General features: G+C 35.7%; 4 protein-coding genes and 1 pseudogene across 10 annotated transcripts; all 5 read left to right on the top strand.

The window, feature by feature from the left end:
- The first annotated feature begins 2,832 nt into the window (after window positions 1–2,832).
- On the top strand, window positions 2,833–8,590 carry RK3 (receptor kinase 3). The gene is made up of 7 exons (XM_012236061.4): window positions 2,833–4,343; window positions 6,744–6,872; window positions 6,955–7,145; window positions 7,222–7,432; window positions 7,525–7,762; window positions 7,859–8,009; window positions 8,089–8,590. The coding sequence occupies exons 1-7, from the start codon at window positions 3,062–3,064 to the stop codon at window positions 8,398–8,400; spliced, it is 2,514 nt and encodes an 837-aa protein (XP_012091451.3). The 5' UTR covers window positions 2,833–3,061; the 3' UTR covers window positions 8,401–8,590.
- A 327-nt stretch (window positions 8,591–8,917) lies between these two features.
- On the top strand, window positions 8,918–12,880 carry LOC105649423 (G-type lectin S-receptor-like serine/threonine-protein kinase At4g27290; annotated as a pseudogene). Its single transcript, XR_016318974.1, has 5 exons — window positions 8,918–10,830; window positions 11,284–11,397; window positions 11,836–11,996; window positions 12,348–12,558; window positions 12,642–12,880. The product of XR_016318974.1 is annotated as a G-type lectin S-receptor-like serine/threonine-protein kinase At4g27290 (transcript).
- A 74-nt stretch (window positions 12,881–12,954) lies between these two features.
- On the top strand, window positions 12,955–13,699 carry LOC149492298 (G-type lectin S-receptor-like serine/threonine-protein kinase SD1-1). The gene is made up of 2 exons (XM_089716715.1): window positions 12,955–13,119; window positions 13,212–13,699. The coding sequence occupies exons 1-2, from the start codon at window positions 12,955–12,957 to the stop codon at window positions 13,518–13,520; spliced, it is 474 nt and encodes a 157-aa protein (XP_089572841.1). The 3' UTR covers window positions 13,521–13,699.
- A 521-nt stretch (window positions 13,700–14,220) lies between these two features.
- Window positions 14,221–18,587, top strand: LOC105649424 (G-type lectin S-receptor-like serine/threonine-protein kinase At4g27290). 4 transcript variants are annotated; one of them, XM_020685385.3, is made up of 7 exons: window positions 14,221–16,127; window positions 16,460–16,582; window positions 16,678–16,838; window positions 17,121–17,331; window positions 17,497–17,734; window positions 17,833–17,983; window positions 18,074–18,587. In XM_020685385.3, exons 1-7 carry the CDS (start codon window positions 14,837–14,839, stop codon window positions 18,374–18,376), a joined length of 2,478 nt encoding a protein of 825 aa, XP_020541044.1. In that variant the 5' UTR covers window positions 14,221–14,836; the 3' UTR covers window positions 18,377–18,587. The 4 variants fall into 4 exon arrangements, with proteins under 4 accessions (XP_020541044.1, XP_037497577.1, XP_020541043.1 ...); XM_037641649.2 differs by having other exon boundaries at window positions 14,223–16,127; window positions 16,681–16,838; XM_020685384.3 differs by having other exon boundaries at window positions 14,224–16,127; window positions 16,454–16,582.
- A 205-nt stretch (window positions 18,588–18,792) lies between these two features.
- On the top strand, window positions 18,793–23,906 carry LOC149492297 (G-type lectin S-receptor-like serine/threonine-protein kinase At1g11410). 3 transcript variants are annotated; one of them, XM_089716714.1, is made up of 8 exons: window positions 18,793–19,324; window positions 20,745–21,530; window positions 21,663–21,800; window positions 22,166–22,338; window positions 22,455–22,665; window positions 22,755–22,989; window positions 23,081–23,231; window positions 23,311–23,906. In XM_089716714.1, exons 1-8 carry the CDS (start codon window positions 19,261–19,263, stop codon window positions 23,620–23,622), a joined length of 2,070 nt encoding a protein of 689 aa, XP_089572840.1. In that variant the 5' UTR covers window positions 18,793–19,260; the 3' UTR covers window positions 23,623–23,906. The 3 variants fall into 3 exon arrangements, with proteins under 3 accessions (XP_089572840.1, XP_089572839.1, XP_089572838.1); XM_089716713.1 differs by lacking the exon at window positions 18,793–19,324 and having other exon boundaries at window positions 19,343–21,530; window positions 23,311–23,624; window positions 23,712–23,906; XM_089716712.1 differs by lacking the exon at window positions 18,793–19,324 and having other exon boundaries at window positions 19,343–21,530.
- The last annotated feature ends 95 nt before the right edge of the window (window positions 23,907–24,001 follow it).

Raw genomic sequence — 24,001 nt, 5'->3', positions numbered from 1 at the left:
AATTTTATAAAATTGCATTTATTAAATACTTTTAACATACAAAAATTTATATTGAACATATCAAATTATAAAATTAAATTGTTTAAGTACTTATTTGATAGTTGAAAATGTGATAATAATTGTTACAAAACTTGTAGCCAGGAACCACATATTAAACCAATATTTTATATATAAAAATTAAAGATACCAAAATTATTATTATTACTAGTGTGAAGAGGTGTTTAATATTAGTAATGAGTGTAAACTGTGAATGTGCTCAAGAAATGTGTTTGTTGCTATTAATCTAGGAATAAAGTGATCCTTTTCATGTTCTCATACACTTATTTATAGTACAATTTACACTGTAACTGACTAAATAATCTTTATGGTAAGAATTTTAGTCACGAATGTTGAATAAAAATCTCAGTCATTTAATAATTTTATTGACTAATTGTTACATTGAGCGTTACGTAATTAAATGAGATTCAGAAATTATTCAAGCTTTAACTTGCTACTTAGTCTCTTGTGTTGTTCAAACTTTAACTTACTCGGTTCAAATTATTTTCTTATCAATCAGTATATTACTATAATTCATATTCTCAAATATAATAGGTCCTTCGTAAAATTTGAGGTGCTAAATTGTTAGAAAAATTAGACGAGTGATGAATATTTGAAATTTAATATCATAAGAATTTGATTCATTTGTGTTACAGTTGGGTGAATTCACAATTAAATTTGGGCTTAAATCAAGTGGTTCGGCCTTTAAATATTCCGTCCATTCTTTGTTCAGATTTAGTGAGGTTACAGATTCTTTGAATTGAAGGCCTTGCAGTGCGGTGGACAAGCCCATTTACAAGAACAATATCCATTAGAAGCCCATTTATAAGAACAATATCCATTAGAAGCCCATTTACAGCTTGTCTACCAAATATTTTTGTATTTGGTGTTCCTTGTAAAGTTTATATCAAAGGGAATCCTTTTTGGACAAATGTAAAATTTACCTATATCTTGTGTATGAGTGCATTTACATACCAATCCAATAAAAAAATATTTTTTAAAAAATATTACTATTTGATTGGTTTAGTATACAAGAGCTCATGCATCCGGGCGTAGATAAATTTTTTCCGATTAAGTAAAATGGCGATGAGATTGGATTTTGGCAATGGGCATGTGTCACATTCCACTAATTCCACATACATAATAGATGTTTTGCAGACAAACACCTCAGACCTTGAAAAGAGAAAAAAGGAAATGATATTTAATTAATTCTTTTTTTTTTTTTTTTTGGGAAAATCCAATAATTGGATCACAGGTATTATGAATTAAGAAAAAAAAGAATAGATCAACATATTATCCACTCGCCTAATTTTGTAGTATTTTCATATGTCCATGTTTCTATATACTTCTTTACTGAAGAAATAATTTTATTATCGTTGACTTTGATTTTCATGAGTATCTCGTGCTTCAACATTTTATAAAGTTAAGTTGGAATAAAATACAAAATAGATTTCAAATTGAAAATTAATTAGTTGAATTTTCTAACTAAAAGCTTGGTAAGGAAAGAAACAGCCAACTTATAAATTTTTCTTTTGTTTGGAAATTCTTTATATATATATTTCTGTGAATAGAATCTAACCCAATTTCTACTCTTATTAATCAAATTAAAGATTTCGGCCTAAACCCTATTTAATTTCCGTTACCTTGTAATAATAACACCTTGCTTCTACGTATGCATGCAGCCCAATTTCCAAATCAAAATCCACATTATTATTATTATTATTATTATTTTTTTTTTTTTTTTTTTGGATTGGTTCAAATCTCTTTCCTATTAAATAAATGGTTTATCAGGAAAATTATTGATGGGACCATAATTATCTGTATAAACACAAACAAAAGAGAACAACGACAAGACGTTCATGGTTGATTTGAGGCTAAAGAAAATTAAAGAAGGTATTTAAAAATAAGACTTTACTAATAGGATAATTTGTTAGGTCACGTTCAGATCCAAGAAAAAACAGAAAAGAAAGGAAACAAAATTCTAAAACAGACAAGAAATGCCAAATTTGACTGCAGCTGGTATTTACCAACTCCACACTGGAGTACAGCCACAGATCAGACTACAAGAAGCCGACCCGTTTAGATTAAACCCCACCTCTGTCACCAGCCATGAAGAACCTTAATTTATTAATCCCCCACATCTTATAACAGTAGATTTAATTTGATTTTCTAATATGGTTAAATTGTAATTTTACTCATTTTTTCTAATATATCTTTATATTCAATGTTAATGATCTGCATTTTAAAAACATGGCTGATTTTATTGCGAATGCTTTTGGGTTTCAAGTTTAGGGTTTGCATGTTTTAGAGGTTTTTTTGGCTTCTTCTTTTTCTTCTTTTTCTCTGCAGGCTGATCGAGTCGGTGTTCGCTGGCCTCCAGTAGTGCATGCTAGCCGGAGTTAAACTCCCTCGTTCGTATTAAAAAAAAAAAAATCATGCAATTTGTTAATGTAAATAGAATTATAAAAATTACCTGAATTATAATTTGAGATAAGTGAAAAAAGAAAAATGACGAATGATGTATTTTTCAAGAATAACTAAAAGACAATGAAATCGATCTTGTGCACTTTGGCATTTTGAGAGAGGAGGCTGAAATGAATTGTTGAGTCTTATAATTACTTATAAAGTAATCAAATCCGAGGGTTCTTATCTACCAAATTAAAATGAAAGTTAGGTGATCTTCCTCCTTTGACCTATTAAAACGACCAACAGTAAAGCCCAAATTTGGCCCAAAGTAACCTAACAATTCACGTTTTGGCTTTTATGCTTTCAAATTAATTTTGGAAAGGAATGGCATTTTCAAAGAAGAAACAGAGGTGACCGAGACAAATAAAAGAAGCAAAGAAAGGGAAAGCCAAAAAAAGGGTCAATAAGAAGCACTGCTTTCCTCTCTTCCTATCAAACAAAACCAGATGTCGTCACATTGAAGAAACTAAAAACACCCCAAACCCAAGTACCCTGAATCTGAAGCAGAAATATATTTCAGAGGCAGAGAAACAGAGCAAAAACCCTATACTGAACAATAATGAAGGGTATAACAGCAAGTAACCATTTTTATCCTAATTTGCTCTTCTTTACTTTTCTTTCTTTTTGTACTTCAAGAGTTGCCTTTTCTTCAGACACCTTAACTGCAACCCAGTCTCTCACTAGTGACCAAACTCTACTCTCCCCAAACCAAAATTTTAAGCTTGGATTCTTTTCTCCGGGAAATTCCAAGAATTGGTATGTGGGTATTTGGTACAAGAACATTCCTGATAGAACATATGTGTGGGTGGCCAACAGAGATAACCCACTTACCAATTCCTCAGGTATTTTCAAGATCTCAAATCAAAGCATTGTTCTTCTCGATCACGCTGAGAATCTTATATGGTCCTCGAATGAAACCAAGGCTAACAGTCCAGTTATGCAGTTGTTAGACACGGGAAATCTTGTTCTAAGAGAAGCAAATGTGAACGATGAGTACTTATGGCAGAGCTTTGATTGTCCTACTGATACTTTGTTAGCAGACATGAAATTAGGTTGGGATCTAAACAAAGGTCTAGACAGGTACATAAGTTCTTGGAAAAGTGCAGATGATCCTTCTACAGGTGATTTTTCTTTTAAATTAGATTATCATGGATTCCCAGAAGTTTTCCTGTGGAATGATCAAGAAAAAGCTTACCGCAGTGGTCCATGGAATGGGCTAAGATTCAGTGGAGTACCTGAAATGGAGCCTCTTGATTATCTAAGTTTTAATTTTGTGACAAATCCAGAAGAGGTATCTTACTCATTTCATATATCAGCAAAATCTATATTTTCAAGATTGACTGTTACTTCATCTGGGCAACTTCAAAGATACACATGGATTCCAGATAGGCAAGTTTGGAATTCATTTTGGTATGCACCTAAAGATCAGTGTGACAAGTACATGGAGTGTGGACCGTTTGGTATATGCGACTCAAATGCATCCCCAGTTTGCAAATGCATGAGAGGGTTTGAACCCAGTAACCCACAAGCATGGAGTTTAAGAGATGGGTCAGATGGGTGTGTTAGAAAAACAAATCTACAGTGCGTGAATGATAAATTCTTGCACTTGAAGAACATAAAAATACCAGAATCCTCAACCTCATTTGTAGACAGGAACATAAGCACCAAAGGCTGTGAATTGTTGTGCTTGAGGAATTGTTCTTGTACAGCTTATGCCAATTCAGATATTACTAATGGAGGCACAGGCTGTGTGATTTGGGTTGGTGAGCTTTTGGATATAAGACAATATACAGAAGGTGGTGGTCAAGATCTGTACGTCAGATTGGCAGCTTCTGATGTAGGTATGTCCAAAAAATTCTCCTAAATTCTTTCTCTTCTTGCATTTCTTTAAGTTCGTCCAAGTAAAAATTCATGACATGCATATTTTGACTTAGGGTAAAACTTATCATATGGAAACGCTTTCAAACTAGAATGATGTCTGAAAGTAATTCAATGATATAACATTACAGCTAGTATCGTTTTAAGAAAATTTTACTTTCATGACGTGATCAGTAATGAGTAAATAAGGAATAGAATTTTACCTCCAACCAAAATGAGCTTATATGCTTTCTTGAGATAGATACAGGCAACTACCCCTTGAAAAGCAGGCAGCACGTTGCTCATGTATCAAATGATTTATTGGAGCTTTTGTTCTACTAATCACAGCACTGCATCTTTTTCTAATCTTACCATTTTCTTTTTCTTTTTCTTTTTCTTTTTTTTCAAATATCATCTTATTCGGTAGCAAACAACTAATATTTGTACTGTTGTTTTACTTTGTTTTTAATTACAGTTCTTTTATTTAGGATTAAAATTGAAAAAATTAAATTAAATTGAGTTAATGGATTCAGTGTAATTTTTGAAATGTTCGATTGGATTTTGGTTTTGATAGAAAAACTTTATTTTCTTTGAATAAGTTAAATTTTTATTTTATGAAAAAAAAACGTGATTTTTATGAAAAATATTCATTTATTAAGTAAAAAATTAACATGACTATAATATAAATAGAAATTTTGGTTGAAATAGTGATATTTGCAATCCACGCTGTTAAGTGGGCTCCACACTTTCCACAAGTCAATCAAGATTCATAGTCGGTCCTAGCATCGGCCCCACTAACCTCAACCTGCACAACCTTTCTACCTGAGTAGAGCTTAACTGGAGCTAGATTTTCACCCATTAGGCCCAAAAAATTAACCCTAGATTATTGCCAAAACATTAAAATTTTACTTGTGATTTTCTTTAGCAAACTAATTTTTAAAATTCAAAGAAATTTAAATTTCCACCTAAGAAAAAAAGGTTTATCAAACGGAGTTTTCTTTAAGGACGGTAACGTGGGCCCATTTGGTATGCGCGGGTCCAAAATTGCATCGCCCGTGGGCCGACATTGTTGACTTTAAAAGAGTATTTATACGTAGTTTGGGTTGGAGTTGCCAAGGGCGGGATTACAATTCTGTGGGCCCTATTAAAATAGACGACTTTTTTTTTTTTTTTTTTTTTTTTTTTTTTTTTTTTGCTTTTGTAGAGAATTATTAAAACAGAGAAAATTAAATATTAAAATTTGAACGGAGTAAAACAGGATAGTTTTGTATCCACGTAACCATCGATTAAGGAGGAGTGGGACCACCGCCTTCATTTTCTTCTTCTTCAATTTCTTTTGTCTCTTCCTTTGATTCTTCTATCTAAAACATTGAAATCCTTGTCTTTACATTTTCCATTTTTGAACAAATATTTTAAGAAGAAATTTATCATTGTAATTGGTCTCATGGGGTCTATCTCAACCAACTTTATGTCATAGTCTCATAAGGTTTAATCCATTATATTAGAATTTAGGCATAGTCTAATGGTAGGGTCCTCATGCATTTGCATGATTTGATCCGGATTCGATAATACTTCTCATTTCTCTCTTTTCCCTGTATCTAACGGAGAAAAAAAAAAAAAAAAAAGATTATATAGTCTTCTTTTTGTATAAATATTGGTGCATAATTTAAGTGTACAACAGAAGTTGCTAGCCTAATAAATAATTTTCCAAAGGGGTACAGCCTCCTGGAAAGTAGATGATAGTGACCATAGGTAACCTAATTGTCACATTAATTATATTCAAGAGTTTGGTCAGAAAACCATTTGCTTCATTTTTAAAGCTGTAACCTCCCTTATGAAATGCACCAAACTAAAGACTAATATATAATTGAAGTAATTTGGTGGAGTTAGGTATCTGTACTTTTTAAGTAAATGATTCAGTATACTGGTTTTGCATTTAAGAGTTGCTGGTGAAATGACTGAATATGCAGTTTTCAATGTCCAGATTAGCACATTCAATAATGACAGTAGTTCATGGCTAGTGTGAAGCCTGCTTTATCTTGGAGAAAAGACGCTGACTTTCACAACATTTATCATTTTGTTTGTTTCTACCATCATTTGATTTCTTTTGTAATATTAGGTCAAATGTTCACATTTCTGGTCTGATTTAAACACTCTAGTTCCAGAGCTGTAATTAAGAAGACATAATCATTTTGTGTTTAATGGGTGTTTCAGAGTTAAATATATTAACCCACCTCTTTTTGTCCATGATTTGAAAGTAATATTTATTGTTTGAAAACTTAACATTGTTATTGTTCCTGTTGTGATGGAGCCTAGTACCCAGGCTTGCTTATCCATGATTATCAGAGAATACGTAAGACTAATTATAAATCTGATTTTATCAGGTAATGGTAAGAATACAGCTACTATTATTATTGGCATTGCAGTTGGCGTTGCCATTTTGTTACTAGTACTTGGTGGCTGTTTTATTTGGAAGAGAAGAAGGTTGCAAAGTGCACGTAGAGTACAGAAAGGTAATCTAATAACAGAAACCAGTTTTCAACAACTTTAATTAGACAAATTGAGAGATAAATAATATGCATTTTTTACAATCAGGTATTCAAGAAAGAAGCCAAGATTTATTGTTAAATGAGGTGGTTATCTCAAGCAAGAGAGACCACTCAGGTGAAAAAGACAAAGATGAGCTTGAACTGCCATTGTTTGATTTTGGTACTATTGCAATAGCTACAGACAACTTCTCTGATGAAAATAAACTAGGACAAGGAGGTTTTGGGTTGGTTTACAAGGTAAATTCAAATGATAAAATAATACTAACAGTTATAGATAGGGATAGTCGCCTAATGCAGAAAAATATGCTACCAGGGTACGCTAGTAGAAGGCCAAGAAGTAGCTGTAAAGAGGCTATCAAGGAACTCTGGCCAGGGAATTGAAGAATTCAAGAATGAGGTTAAATTAATTGCAAGGCTTCAACACAGAAATCTAGTTCGATTACTCGGTTGCTGCATTGAAATGGATGAAAAGATGCTTATTTACGAGTGCATGGAAAACAGAAGCCTGGATTCTGTTTTATTCAGTTAGTCCCTTTCATTAAAGTGTCTTTTTTTTTTTGACAATGCATTTAGAATTTTCAGTTCAAGCCTCTCATTGCATACTATTTTGTTGCAGATAAGGCAAAATGCCCTTTACTAAATTGGCAAAGGCGTTTCAACATCATTTGTGGGATTGCTAGAGGACTTCTATATTTGCATCAGGACTCCAGATTTAGAATTATCCATAGAGATCTCAAAGCAAGTAACGTTCTGCTTGACGCAGAATGGAATCCAAAAATATCGGACTTTGGCATGGCTAGAATATTTGGTGGAGATCAGACAGAAGCAAATACAAAGAGAGTAGTAGGAACATAGTGAGTACTAATTGATAACTTGATTTCCTAACTTGTTTCAATGCTAAACTTTTCTTTCTCCTACTTAATTATTATTTTGCGTAATTAATACTGCAGCGGTTATATGTCTCCTGAATATGCAATGGACGGTCTCTTCTCAGTAAAATCAGATGTTTTTAGCTTTGGTGTTCTTGTGTTGGAGATTGTAACTGGAAATAAAAACAGGGGATTTTATCATTCAAACAGTGAACTCAACCTTCTTGGACATGTTAGTACAGAACTGATCTTCCAAAAAAATTCTAACTTTAACCAAGAATCTTGGAAATGACATTTATGAAATAATGCAGGCATGGAGACTATGGAAAGCAGGAAAGGCATTGGAGTTGCTAGACCCATCAGTTGGCAATTCATTTTCTTCAAGTGAAGTTTTGAGATGCGTACAGGTAGGCCTTTTATGCGTCCAAGAACGCGCAGAAGACAGACCAACAATGTCATCTGTAGTATTGATGTTGAGCAGTGAAACTGCAACAATGCCTCAGCCTAAAACACCAGGGTATTGCTTAGGAAGAAATCCTTTTGAAACTGATTCATCTTCAGGAAAACAAGATGAATCATTCACTATAAACCAAGTTACGGTTACAATGCTAGATGCAAGGTAAAGGAAAATGTTAGTCCTCATCTAGCATATTTTATTATTTGTATACCTCTTCAACTTTGAAAATTCTGTTGTATATTTTCTTTTTTCCTTTTCGATTTCATTTCAGTTCTTTGACTAATTTATTATTAGTCTGCTTTTTGTAACAAATAATAATTATAGTGCAAAAAATTTTATGGCTGTCCAAAAGAAAACGCTGTCGTTTAGGTCAGTTGACTATTCTGTCATTCGTGCGGCTCAAAACGCTGTCGTTATGCGCTCTGATTTGCCAAAGGGCTCAATAAATTCAATATTATATACAACAGAGATCGCATATCCACCAACGTTTCCTTATATCTGCACATCTTCTATTTCATTTTTAAGAGCTGCTAATGGATCCTTTAATGGAAAGCCCAGTTGACACTTTAAAAGTGCTGAGAAGTATTCAAGCTGCTCTCTTTTGGGTGCAACAATGTCGTCCTTTGCTGCTATCCAAGAAACCAGAATATCAGAGAGGTAGGAATTATGCTTGGTTCCATCTGATATATAATTATGTAAGTTAAATTTTCTTTGTAGATTTAGGGATGATTATTGACCAGTCTAAGAAGGAAGACGGCGTATACAGTTCTCATCTACTTATTATTGAAGCCAGAAAAGATTATTTTGAAGGAAGTAACAAAGAATAAGAAATTCTACATATATCAATAACACTTCGATAATATGATAATAAGCTTTCGTCGAGTAATGGGATGAGAGTTTGCAAGCAACCAAGTAAATGAAGAAATTTTCTTGGGATATCATTGGTGTCAGAAAAGATATTCATGTAGGATCTCTAAAATAAAATATTGGTGAATTCAATGTGAATCTAAGGATGCATTTTGTGGGGTATATTCTAATAAATATATTAGAAAATAATAATTGACAATTGATAAAAGTCCATCTATTTCCTATCTGTTATACACCTGAATTGTAAGATAGCTTACAGTTCAAGCATTTAGTTCTAATACTCAAATCAAGGGCCAGTTGTAGAGTTGACCATGAGTTGTTCATTGGTAGTGGCTATAATTTAAAGTAATATTGCTGTCCTAGTCTAACATTTTTGAAGAAGCATTTTCTATTATTCTATTTTCTTTATGTAAATTTTAGTGCACTAGTTCAATTAAAGAGAATGATAAATTATTGTAACTAAGATCATCCATGAAGGTCTACTATTCCATTTTGTACTTGTTCACAATTCTCTCTTTCTCCAAATTCTCTACTGCTGTTGACACCTTGTCACCAAACCAGATTCTTGCTGACGGAGGCCAAACTCTTGTTTCCAAAAGTGAAAACTTTGAATTAGGCTTCTTTAGTCCCTGGAATTCCAATAAGCGTTACGTGGGAATATGGTTCAAGAATATTCCTCAACAAACAGTCGTTTGGGTTGCAAACAGAAACAACCCACTTTCAGATTCCTCTGGCTTCGTCGTGATCACAGCTACAGGAACAATAGTCATACTCAGCAACCAATCTGGCATTCCCATCTGGTCGTTAGATTTGCCAATGACCGCGTATAATCCAGTATTATAGCTTCTGGACAGTGGAAACCTTGTTGTAAAAGATGGTCGAGGGGGGAACTATCTCTGGCAGAGCTTTGATCGTCCATGTGATACGCTGATACCCGGAATGAAGCTGGGTTGGAACCTGAAAAATAATCAAAGCTGGAAATTGACTTCTTGGAAGAGTCTGCAAGATCCTTCCACTGGAGATTTCACTTTCAACCTAGACCCATGTGGACTTCCACAGACAGTTCTTAAAAAAGGATCAGAGATAGAGTACCGAAGTGGTCCCTGGGATGGTATCAGGTTTGGTGGAGGTCCTCCACTCCAAGAGAATGCAGTCTTTAAGCCTATATTTGTCTTCAACTCCACCTTTCTCTATTACTCATTTGTGAATAATGAGAATACCACAATTTCAAGACTTGTGGTGAACCAATCAAGCTTTGTTGAACAACTCACTTGGAATCAAAGGCGTGGTGAGTGGGTTGATATATTAACTCTTCAAAGTGATAAATGTGATGTATATGGTCAGTGTGGTCCAAATGGTTTTTGCAATGCGAATGAGCTGTCTCTTTGTCATTGTCCAACTGGGTTCGTCCCAAAAATACCACAAGACTGGAATGCATTAGACTCATCTGGTGGTTGTATTCGTAGAACACCAATGAATTGTAGTGCCAGGACAGGATTTAGGAAGTTTTCAGGGCTGAAGTTGCCAGATAGTTCACAGTTTTTGGTGAACAGGACAGCTATGTCTCCAGTTGAGTGTGAGGAAGCTTGCCTTAGGAACTGTTCTTGCATGGCTTATGCTAAGACTGAGGTTAGTGGTTGTGTGGCTTGGTATGGGGACTTGCTAGATATAAAAATGTACAATGAAGGTGGGCAAGTATTGTATATAAGGATGGATGCTTCTGAACTTGGTAAGCATTGTTACAGATCTAATCTAACTTGCAGCTGCTACTGCTGTTTTCTTGATCTATCCAATTGGTCCCCAATTAATTTTGTCCATTATTATGTCCTTTTCATTTGATCTAATAATATTAACACACACATTCCTTTACCAATTCTGCTCTGTGATATGCATGATGCTGCAATAACCTGGAGATTCTATAAATATAAGAAGAAACCAGCGGAATCTGAATGTAAAACCCCAGATTCTTTTTAAGACAGGAGAGGTGTCATTGGTTCAACTCAGCTTTTTTTTTTTTTTTTTTCCATTTGGGTTGGCAGCTTTGAAGGCTATACTCTACATGTTTAAAAAAAAAATGTCATATATTGTTTTTTGATTAAGACTTGTCGTCAAATATAAAATATCTGACTGAAATTGATTGATTCTAATTGCCTTTCCTTCAATGTGGTGTGTTTGCTGGCAGAATCCAACAAAGATATACGACCAGTGGCACTCTCATTATCATTAGTTTCAGGTTTTCTGCTTATTGCGGTCATTTGGTTGGTTGTTTGGAAGAGGTCATCTAAAAGAATAGAAGGTAAAGTTTAATGCTTGTATGCCTGTATCATGACACTTTCATATATATTCTTGTTTTCTTCTTCAATTGTGTATCTCTCATCAAAGATCTTTAATAGTACCAAATACAGCAGTGATTTTTTATTGTGTCATTTGAATTAGCAATGCATAAATTAAGTAACAATTTTCTTAGAATTTTACTTTAATGGAATTATTAGTTCATTAAAGGCGATAAATTCATCAAGAGAGTACATGGTTACTCATTATTGAATGATAAAAACATCCCTGTTTAACTGAAATTAACAAATTTTTATATTGGAGACTTGCATGATAAATGGGCAAGTGGAGAATGAGAGACTAGTATATTAGAGATGCAAGTTGAAAAATCTCCCTTGAAGTTATGTTTGTTTTAGTGCATGTCTATTTTGCTTGTCGTCCTCTAACCTTTCCTGTTTGACAGGCCGGAGAACAAGTATCTCCTGTCAAGATGACAGTGCCAACACTGGGGAGGAAGACTTGGATCAACTTCTGTTATTTAACTTTGTTATTATTTTAGCTTCCACTAACAACTTCTCTTATGCAAACAAGATTGGTGAAGGCGGCTTTGGTGCAGTTTACAAGGTATTATTCTGCAAACATTGAAGTTTGAAAGGAGAAAGTTTTTCTCTTTTTTATTGTTCTACTGTAGTCACCATAATATTATGATCCTAATTGCAAGACAAGGTATGGGCTAATCACCGCCACTTGACTCGGATCCTACATTGAAAATATGGGGTTTCAATGTGAACGATATCTTAAAAGCTAGTTGTAGAGTTTAGAAATCTCATGTTCATATAAACTACACATTATAGTTCCACACTTTCAATGTTGGAACCAAGTCTAAGTCCTATTCTTTGTGTTGCAGCTAAGATCATAATACATAAGTTGCACATTTTTTTTAGTCTGTTGCAACTAAGCCATAATGGACTACAGGGTGTACTCCCAACTGGACAAGAAATAGCAGTGAAGAGGCTATCTAAAGATTCTGGGCAAGGGCTTCAAGAGTTCAAGAATGAAGTTATCTTCATTTCAAAGCTACAGCACCGGAATCTTGTTCGGCTCTTAGGATGTTGTATTCATGGAGAAGAGAAGATGTTGGTATATGAATATATGCGCAAGAGAAGTTTGGACTTGTATCTATTCAGTTTGTGACGCTCAAACTTTGAACCCTCAAAACTGTTTCCTGAAATTCTATACATTGTACTAACTTGATAAAAACTGGCCCAGATCAAACAAGGGGTACTTCACTTGATTGGCAAAAGCGCTTCAACATTATAGTGGGGATTGCTCGAGGACTTCTTTATCTTCATCGTGATTCAAGGTTGAGAATCATTCATAGGGATCTTAAAGCAACCAACATTCTCTTGGATGATGAGATGAATCCCAAAATATCAGACTTTGGTTTAGCAAGAACGTTTGGTGGTGATCAAAATCAAGTAAATACAAGCAGGATTGTTGGAACTTAGTATTTATAACATAAGCTACTTTCTCTCCCTCTCTAAATCAAACCTTCTATCTCCCAACATAATGTTTATGCTAAATGATTGCACGTAGTGGCTACATGTCTCCTGAATATGCAATAGATGGGCTCTTCTCAGTGAAATCCGATGTCTTCAGCTTTGGTGTACTGGTTTTAGAGACAGTGAGTGGGAAGAAAAACAGAGGATTTTATCATCCTGACCATGATTTTAATCTTTTAGGACATGTAAGTTTATGGATATAAGGCTTATTTCTTTTGGCTTAAAAACCAATTCTCAGTTTCTATCTAACAACATTTAATACAAAAATTGATTTCAGGCATGGAGATTGTGGATTGAAGAAAGGCCTATGAAATTAATAGATTCGCTTATAGAGAAACCAGTTCCAACATCAGAATTATTGAAATCTATCCATGTAGGATTGCTGTGTGTACAACTACGGCCCGAAGACAGGCCCACAATGTCTTCAGTTGTACTGATGTTGGACAGTGATAATCCAATATTGCCCCAACCTAAACAACCTGGTTTCTACACAGAAAGGTCTTTGACTGAGACAGATTCATCATCTACTGGGAAAAGGTTTTATACTCAAAATCAAGTCACAGTTACTGTGTTAGAAGGAAGATAGAAGTGTATGGCTACTCTCAGTGTATGCTTTCTTCACAAAGCATTTGTATATCTATTTTTCCCATCTTTTTTATAGGGTTAAAGTCCTGGCAGATTGGAGCATGATTTATGAGAGTTGTAACTCTTGATTGTTGGCAATGTAACAACTAAAGATTTACTAAATTTAGAGAATTTGCGGAATTGTGGTTTCATTTTAGTTCTTGCATGATAATGTACCCTTAAAAGTTGAATAGTCTGAATTCATGCCATGGAACTGTGGCAGAGTTATGTTTGGAGGTATAGTGCTAAAAAATTTCTGAACGTCCTACTAATTTTGAGGTATAAAAAGTTTAGACATCTAAATTTGAAAGTCAAAGAAACATAAAAAGCAGAAAAAAAATTCACAGATCCTAATAGTAGTCTAGATCACGTGATTTGGACCTTAAGAAATTTTTCTATCGCTCTTTTGGCTATCAGTTGCTGTTAGGCATGGTCCAGCTATTGTAGAAATTATGTATATGTTTTGTTTGATTCTGAGCTAGTCAAAATGCTAACTTTCGTGTTCATGGAACAAGGGACAGAAAATGAATTGCCCATTTCTGCACCTTCCAATTTTCATTATACAAAGCAGGCCCTGCATGCATTCTTTTTCATTTTTAATTTACAACTTGAATAGCTTGAATCCAATTAATTGAATACAATGGAGTCATTAGAAATTTCCATAATACTTAATCCCTTTCAAGTTTGTGTTCAAGCTTGCGATTTTTGAATATTAAATGTGTTTCACTCTGCTGGTTGGCTTGACAATCTGATCTTTTCCGCGGCGATAAAGTTTGCTCTTAATATTGCAATATGTTATTCATTGTTGTTGTTTTTAGGCATTATGACCCTTATTAGTGTTTTCCAGGCGTTCTTGCACTCTTAACGAGTCAAAAACAGTATGTGAGCTTTTGTTTTTCTAATACGGTTATCAAATTTTTATCTCCTCCAAACAAATGATGTTATACATTTCATGTTTCAGATGCTTTTTATAATTAATTGTTTGTGGAAAGGATGTAGGCCACTGGAGCTTCTGTGATTAAAGATCACATAAAATTTGAATGATCTTTCTTTTCAGCTTCTTAGTGGGTAATTGAAAGGGACACTGAAATTACATATTATTATATTCAGGTAGATAAAAAGCTTTCAAAGCTAGGCTCTAAGCGTCCACCTACCCTGGACTAAGAGTCTTGCTTTAACCGGTCAATTGCATGCTGGACCCCTTAAAATTCACTGTTTGCCACAGGGGAGAGGGCTAAAGACTTCAACTTTTTAAGTTATTGACGAAAATGGGAGATCATGAAACTTATGGAGAAACTGAAGGGCAACCCATTTTATTTGGCTGTTTGCTGCGCCTCTATGCTTTTGTTCTTAAAGAATTCTTTTGCAGCTGACACCATAACTCCAGGGCAGTCCATTAATGACAGCCATACAATAGTTTCACCCGGTCGAAAATTTGAACTGGGCTTTTTCACTCCGGGCAATTTAAATGTTCAATATTTAGGAATATGGTACAAAAATATCCCACTCCGAACTATTGTCTGGGTAGCAAATAGAGACAATCCTGTTACAAATTCTTCTGGATTCTTGACATTCGATGATGATGGAAAGCTGGTCATTCTTAACAAAACAGGAAGCCTCGTATGGTCATCGAACTCCTCACACGCTGCAAGAAGACCAGTTGCACAGCTGCTAGACAATGGAAACTTTGTTTTGAAAGATGCAGAGGATGGAAACACTGAGAACCACATATGGCAAAGTTTTGATTATCCATCAGACACATTGTTACCAGGGATGAAACTTGGTTGGAACAGGAAAACTGGCCTGAATCGACATCTGACATCATGGAAAAGCTCGAGTGATCCTTCTTCAGGAAACTACACGTATACTTTGGATCCTCACGGACTTCCTCAGCTTGTTCTTCGGAAAGGGTCTAGCAAGCAGTTTCGGACTGGGCCATGGTATGGTACTCGGTTTAGTGCTATACCTGCTCTCGTGGCGAACCCAGTTTTCCAACCGAAATTTGTATACAATGATGATGAAGTGTACTATTTCTTCATAATGCAGAAAAACATTATTTCAAGGTTTGTTTTGAATCAATCAGGTTTGGTCCAGCACTTCTCGTGGAACGACAGACGCTCTAGTTGGAATCTCATGTTCGCAGTTCAAGGAGATCGCTGTGACAATTATGGCCTGTGTGGTGCTTATGGTATTTGTTACATTAGCAATTCCACCATTATCTGTGAATGTATGAAGGGCTTTGAACCTAAATCACCCAAAGACTGGGAGATGTTAGATTGGTCTGACGGATGTGTTCCTAAGAATCCACATATCTGTATAAATAAAGGGTTTATAAAGTTAAGTGGAATGAAACTGCCAGATGCATCAGAGTTTTTGGTCAATGTAAGCACGAGTGTCGAAGACTGCAAGGAGAGTTGCTTGAAGAACTGCTCTTGTGTGGCTTATGCAAAATTGGACATCAATGGTACTGGCAATGGTTGTGTGACTTGGACTAAAGAGTTGATTGATACAAGACAAGTAGGTGATTATGGGCAAGATCTATATGTAAGAGTTTCAGCTTCAGAACTAGGTAAGACCGCAAAGATATTTGCCTCCCTCTGTTTATTTTTGAATGAAAGTTGATACCAGTTGATAAAATTACAAAATGGGTGTTATATAGAAAATAATTATACTACTCTTTGCTTGTGCTGATATATCAAAAAAATGGATCAAGCATTGGCTTGGTTCAATATCAGGTTCGAACAGTCCTGCTCTAGCCTCACTTGGAGCTGGGATTGAGCCTTGGTCTTACTGGAATCTCTATTTTGGTAACTTGGTTAGTCAGAAACATGCTATAGTTGTTTTTATGGTGTTTGAAAGAATTAATCACGTACATTATCCCATTTTGGTTGTTAGATTCAGATGATGCTAGCATGTCCAAGGGAAGAAATATAGCCATTACTCTGGTCATATCAGTGTTTTCGGCTGTGATCATCATGGCATTGATCAGCTGCTTTGTGATTTGGAAAAAGAGAACTAATGCAGGTAATATAACTCTAGTGTAGTATGGCTCTGATTTCAATTAATGCTGTAAGCTTAATCTTTTTTTTCCATTTTATTAATTTTTTTTTTCATTTCAGCAGCCAATCAACCAGATAATGGAGTCACTGTTAGCAGATCTGAAGATCAGAGGGATGACCTTGAACTCCCATTATATGAATTTTCCTGCATCCAAACTGCCACCAACAACTTCTCTGTTGCAAATAAGATTGGAGAAGGTGGATTTGGTCCTGTTTACAAGGTAAAATTCACTTTGCAAAGTGATTTCTGATAATGATTGTCCTCAATGATTTTTTCGGCTTCAATCATCAAGCCTCAAATCAATGTTATCCGTTGTATTTCTACGTGTTGAGGGAGACGACTGACTTAAGTGACAGAATATTATTTGTCTTGAGACATTTATGGTATCTCATATTGTTGGTTTTCGCAAATGGTATTTGTTATGTTCTGTTTTTAGTTTTCCCCATCTCTCATCTCTCCTGTGTTCTTGAAAGTTAATTTCTTATCTGGGAAGAATTTTTAGGGCGAGTTAGAATATGGACAAGAAGTAGCTGTGAAAAGACTTGGGGAGAATTCTGGACAAGGTCTCCGAGAGTTCAAGAATGAGGTTATCTTGATCTCCAAACTACAACATCGGAATTTGGTCAAGCTTCTCGGTTGTTGCATCCAAGGAGAAGAAAGAATGTTAATCTACGAGTACATGCCAAACAAAAGCTTGGACTCCTTAATATTTGGTTTGTACCTCAGCTTTCTATAAAACTTTTTGCATTTTTTTCTGACAAACATGATATCTGTTTGTTTTTTGGAGCTTCATTCCAAACCATCCATTTGGCCAATTAGAATTTTTATGAAGTTAAAATAATTAGAGCAATCAAATTGCTTGTGATACATTTAAGCAGATGAAGGAATGCGTGCTTTTCTCAACTGGCGAAAGAGGTTAGACATCATCATAGGGATAGCTCGTGGGCTTCTTTATCTACATAGAGATTCAAGATTGAGAATAATCCATAGGGATCTCAAAGCCAGCAATATTCTGTTAGATGGTGAGTTGAATCCCAAAATTTCGGATTTTGGAATGGCAAGAATATTTGGTGGGGATCAGACTGAAGGAAACACCAAGAGGATTGTTGGAACTTAGTAAGGAGAAAGATACAACCTTCAAGATTTTTTTTCATTTTTTTACTATTCCAAAAACTTCTTTTTGCTGAAGTTGGTTTTTCTTGTGAGTAATGCAGTGGTTATATGCCTCCAGAGTATGCAATAGATGGAAACTTCTCTTTAAAATCTGATGTCTTCAGCTTTGGTGTTATAGTGTTGGAGATAGTGAGTGGTAAGAAAAACCGAGGGTTTTTTCACTCAGATCACAAACTTAATCTTCTGGGGCATGTGAGTATACAACCACACTGAAGTGCTATTTGTGCAACAATTTATACATAATTATATGGTGTTTCACGAATAAATTGAAAAATGTTTCAGGCCTGGAAATTATGGAATGAAGAGAAGGCCTTAGACTTAGTGGATGAATTGCTCGAGAATGAATTTCCTGCCTCTGAAGTGCTGAAATGCATACAAGTGGGTCTTTTATGTGTCCAACTGCGGCCAGAGGAGAGGCCAACTATGGCATCTGCCCTCCTAATGTTGGACACTGAGAACACACGTTTACCTCAACCTGGACGACCTGGTTTCTACGCTGAAAGGTGCCTTTCAGAGACAGATTCATCTTCAATCGGAAATTTGATTTCTAATGAAATGACTGTCACGTTGTCAGAGGGTCGCTAGTATTTCATTTCTGCTACTGGCATTCATCCTTTTGTTTTGTTGTAGAAATGGAGAACTAATTTGTGCTACTGGTACTGGCAATATGCAATGCTACAATGTGTCAAATTTCAATCTGCAGGCACAACTCTTGTATTTCCTCTTTTACAATGCTGTAATTTGAGCAGATTTTGAAATCAAATATACTGTTGGGTTAAGGATCATTTCTAGATAATGTTATTATATATGGTTAATTAGCGTGATAGGTAATGATGTAAGGCCCATACGTTTCAGAAAAAAAAATGATGGAAGGCCCATTGGACTGTAAAATGAGAGACCATTGGAGGCCCAACACGTACGAAGGGAAATTTTCCATTCGACGGAAACGTTTTCGTCATTTCATGTGTTCATCTCCGATAAATAAAAAAACAAGGATTCCCCCCCATTTATAAAACGAAAGAACTTTTCTTGTCATCTTGAGAAGAACGGCACGGCTTGTCGTCAACTCACTGCCCTTCCTGGCAAACCTAGAACCTAATTCTCTTTCTCTCAATACCATCGTTACGCTACAACTGTACCAATTTGGTTATTATGTCCACATTTTTATGGAGTTCCAAATTTTAATTTTGTTTCTGTAGTTTCTGTTGAACAGGTTGAATCAACCTGTCTTTGAGGATAGCGTTTTCTGCTGTCTAATATGCTCATTTCTAGTGAGAAAATAAACTAACCATTAATATGCCATCCAAGTGGTTGTGAATATGCCCCTACCATTTCAATGCTCTCTTGAGGCAAGGAATTGTTCATATGCGGATATGCCCAAGGAATTGTTCATGGCTTCATACACAGCGTTTACGAGCTCAAATATCGATGGGAAAGGACTTGGCTGACTGCGATGGTATAAAGAGTTGATGGACTCGATGGGGGCATGCAGTGGATGGCTATTGCATGTGTGTTCGTGTTGGTGCAATAGAGGTACCTTTTCTTCTTACCTTGCCTCCATTTAATTAATTGACTGTCAATTTCATGTTACTTCTACAATTCTAACGTATAGTGATTTGAATCAGTCCCAAGTTCAGGAAAATAGGACAAAAACCAAAATAAAACCCAGAAAGTCTTGTTGAGGCAATACGACAAACACCTTGAGATCAATATCAAGGAAAGGCAAACAAATACGCTGTTGAGGAATGACCGATCTTATATATAAAAAATATACATAGAAAAAAAAGAAGCATGGCGAGATTTCAATAAGCTATAAACGAGTACATATAAAAAAATGCTTAATTTAATATAATCAATGATCTCGTGTTTATTTGATTATATATTATCGACAAATATTCTTATATCCCAAACCTAAACCCGCCCAACCCGTGACCCATCCAGAATAAAATATCATGTTCCCACGCGTTGGATTCCATGGTCATTGTCGGCTCCAAACTTTTTGTCTTTCTTAGTTTCTTTGCAAAAACCATTTCAACTTTAGAGTACATGCTAAATAAAAGCTGATACCAGATCTTTTCTAGCATCTCCATTAAATTCTCCTCCTAGAGAAGCTTTAACTCTCTTCAACTCAATGCCCGTAGTCCATCCCTTGTATAGTCAGGCTCCCAATGAAGGAAGTCTTATCACAAGAAGTTTCTGATATCTTAATGTCCTTCCTTTGAACTCTGCCTGCCATCCTCTACCGGTCTACCAGATCCAAGAAATTTCTATTTCTGAAACCTCATTTTCCTACCAATCACAACTGATGTCATACTCTCTCAAAGTAAGGTTTATGATTCGAAAGTTCAGATGTGGTAAAAATGTATATGCTTTTATGCTTCCAAAAGTTATTACTTTTGCAAGAGTCAATAAAATTAATCTATAAACTACCCAAAACGTATCTTTCATCTAACCCTGCAATAGTGTCCGTAAGTTTCGAAGCAATAATTTGGTACTGAAATGCTTCTGAACTTCTTACTTGTGGTCATCCTCTTCCCTTCTTGTTATTCCATTGGCGCCATAACCACCAGTCAGTCCCTCAGGGACGGCAATATTTTAGTCTCCCAAAATGGAACCTTTGCATTAGGATTTTTCAGCCCCGGCAACTCTAAGTATAAATATGTTGGCATTTGGTATCATAAACTACCAGGACAAACCGTGGTATGGGTGGCAAATAGGAACAATCCTATTAATGATTCGTCAGGAGTCCTCTCTATAAGCTCAGACGGAAATCTTGTTCTCTATGATAAAAATGACAGAAGATTTCCTTTGTGGTCTACCTCTGTTTCGATGGAAAGAACAGAGGAATATGTAGCTCAGCTATTAGATTCAGGAAATCTGGTTTTGGTCCGAAATGAAAGTAAAAAAATTGTTTGGCAAAGCTTTGATCATCCCACTGATACAATGCTTCCAGGTCTGAAAATTGGTTTGAATCGGAAGATCGGCCTAGACCGATTGCTAACGTCGTGGAGATCAGAGGATGACCCTGGAACCGGAGATTGGTCTTACAAACTCAATCTTAATGGCTATCCTCAGTTCTTTTTGTACAGGGGTTTAAAGCGAATTTGGAGAAGCAGCCCATGGCCTTGGGATCCTGCACCAATGCCTGGTTATTTGCCTACTTCTGCTAACAATCAAGATGAGATATACTACACTTTTCTCTTGGATGATGACTTCCTTCTTTCAAGAATTGTGGTTAAGAACTCTGGAGTGATCCAAAGGCTTACTTGGGACAATATTGCCAGTCAATGGAGAGTCTCCAGGTCAGAACCTAAGTACATGTATGGACACTGCGGTGCATATAGTATATTGAACTCTAACAACCTTGATAGTCTTGAGTGCATGTGCCTGCCAGGGTATGAGCCTAAGTCCTTAAAGAATTGGTATCTGAGAGATGGTTCTGCTGGGTGTGTAAGGAAGGGAGAGCAAACTGCCTCAATGTGCAGAAATGAAGAAGGTTTTGTTAAAGTAGAGCGTGTGAAGATTCCTGATACTTCATTAGCAGCTGTGATGAACACAAGTTTGAGTAGCACAGAGTGTGAACAACTGTGCTTGAGGAATTGCTCCTGCAAAGCATATACAAGTTTGGATATTGAAAGGAAAGGCTTGGGCTGCTTGACATGGTATGGGGAGTTAATGGACACGGTGGAGTACACAGAGGGACGTGATATATATGTTCGTGTTGATTCAGTAGAATTAGGTATTCTTCTTCTTGCTCTGCCAATATGAACATATTATGTCAATGCTGGGTTTACCAATGAATATAACAACAAATTTCTGCAGTTTTTTACCTCTATATGTTTCATTCTGACTCCTAAACCTGATAATGCAGCTGAGATTACTAGGAGAAAAGGAGGTTTTCTGAAAAGGAAGGGCATGGTGGTCATTCCAATATTATCAGCTGCTCTCAATCTTTTCCTCGTTATCCTATTTGCCTATTTTTGGGGAAGGAAGAGGAAGAAAAGAAAAGGTAAGAAAATAAAATTGTGGCTAGTCTAGTGCCTGTATACATACAAAAAGGTTTTTTTTCTTTTCAATTCCCATTTTCCAAAAAACTTGTCTGGAGCAATAATTTTCTATAAGTAAACAGGCCCCAAGTATTTATAGTCAAACCCCACATGTACATGAGAACATTAGGGGGCATATAGTTTAGAAGTTAGAACTACAAGTTTTCCATCATCCAACAGTGCAGCGAATGTAAATTAAAACTCATAAGCTTTTTTACTTAACTGATTGGCCTTTTTTTTAATTAATGAGCGCCTGCGCAACAGTGATGGATGATATGAAACTTGTATTTAACTTGTTATTACTCTTTCTCTGCATGTTCAATGATAGTGAAGAAGAAATGGACCAAAAGGTTACTGTCCACAGTGGTGGGAGATGAACCTTTAGAAAGCAGACAGCCTCCAGATATGCCATTTTTTGATCCATACATCATATTGGCTGCCACAAACAATTTTAATCCAGCCAACGAACTTGGACAAGGTGGTTTTGGCTCAGTGTACAAGGTGAAGTTCCCATAAAATTATTTTACTCAGAGTATACTACTGATCAAGTAGTTAAGTTTTATGGTTTTAGAATGTTCACTTTTGGGTTCAGATAAAAGCTGATATAATGATTTCAGGGCATGCTATCTGATGGGCGGGAGATTGCTGTAAAAAGATTATCCCAAAGTTCAGGACAAGGGTTAGAAGAATTCAAAAATGAAGTCATGTTGCTTACAAGGCTTCAACACAGGAACCTTGTGAAACTTCTAGGATGTTGCATTGAAGGAGACGAACAAATGTTAATATACGAGTACTTGCCTAACAAAAGCATGGACTACTTTATCTTTGGTATGTCGTAATACCTACCATACAGTCTTTATGTGTTTCTTTCACTGTGCTGAAAACATAATATCATCAATCACAAAATTTTGCTATAGATGAGAGAAGATCAGTCTTGGATTGGAGAAAACGCTTTGATATTATAGTTGGAATTGCTCGAGGAATCTCATATCTTCACCATGACTCCAGATTGAAAATTGTACATAGGGATTTGAAAACCAGTAATGTATTATTGGATGCTGATATGAATCCCAAAATTTCGGACTTTGGCATGGCTAGAATATTGAATGGCGATGATATTCAGGACAGAACTACTCGAGTGGTTGGAACATAGTAAGCGCTGCATGCTTAGACACTCAAGATTAAGAGATGAATCTGCTATTTAGTATTTACTAACATTTTTTTTTTTATTGTTGTTATATAGCGGTTACATGGCACCAGAGTATGCCACTTTTGGAAAATTTTCAATAAAATCAGATGTCTTTAGTTTTGGGGCCATACTGTTAGAGATTATAAGTGGCAAGAAGGTGAATTCTTACTTTCCGGAGGATCCTTCACTGAATTTGATAGCATATGTAAGTGATAGATATGGATCAAATAATTGAAGCATTCAGATTCGCCATTTAAGCTAATGAAACACTATTGATGACACAGGTCTGGGATTTATGGAGAGAAGATAGAGCTTCGGACATAATCGATTCAACGTTATTAACAGAGTCATGTCTTCTTCGACCTCAAGTATTCAGATGCATTCAGATAGGATTATTGTGTGTGCAAGAAGATGCAACAGATCGACCCACTGTGTCAACTATTGTTCTCATGTTAAATGGTGAAGCTGCCCTTCCTTATCCAAAACAACCAGCATTCAGTTCAGGAAGAAAATGTAATTGTCAGAATCCATCAAATTCAAGAGCAGTAAATTGTTCTTTAAATGAGGTGACAATCACAGAGGTTGAAGCCCGCTAGAGGTACATATGTAGGAGTTGATATCATACGTAGTTGTAGTAGAAGACAACATTAATATTCTAACTCAAGATCGTGTGTGAAACTTACAGGGGACTTCAAAATCAACAAGGGTAATTGATTCTCATTTGCAGAAATATATTTGAACCTAACTCTTCATGAATGAATTATCATCAGAGAGGAAATTTTGGAAATGTTGGATTGCTTACTAAGCTGGATGGTCTTTTTCCTTTTTTGTAATTAGTTGTTCTAATGTTGAATAGTGAAAAAGCTATTCCTTCTCCCAATCAACCTGCTTCCATCTTCAGAACACCTTCCTATGATAGTACCAACTATATCAGAAATTGTTCTTATGTTGGATAGTAAAATGCCACTTCCTTCA

Source organism: Jatropha curcas, chromosome 11 (assembly GCF_041381405.1).
Source record: "Jatropha curcas cultivar XTBG-Jc1 chromosome 11, XTBG_Jcur_1.0, whole genome shotgun sequence".
Classification (NCBI taxonomy): Eukaryota; Viridiplantae; Streptophyta; class Magnoliopsida; order Malpighiales; family Euphorbiaceae; genus Jatropha; species Jatropha curcas.
This window is presented reverse-complemented; position numbering and strand designations above follow the sequence as displayed.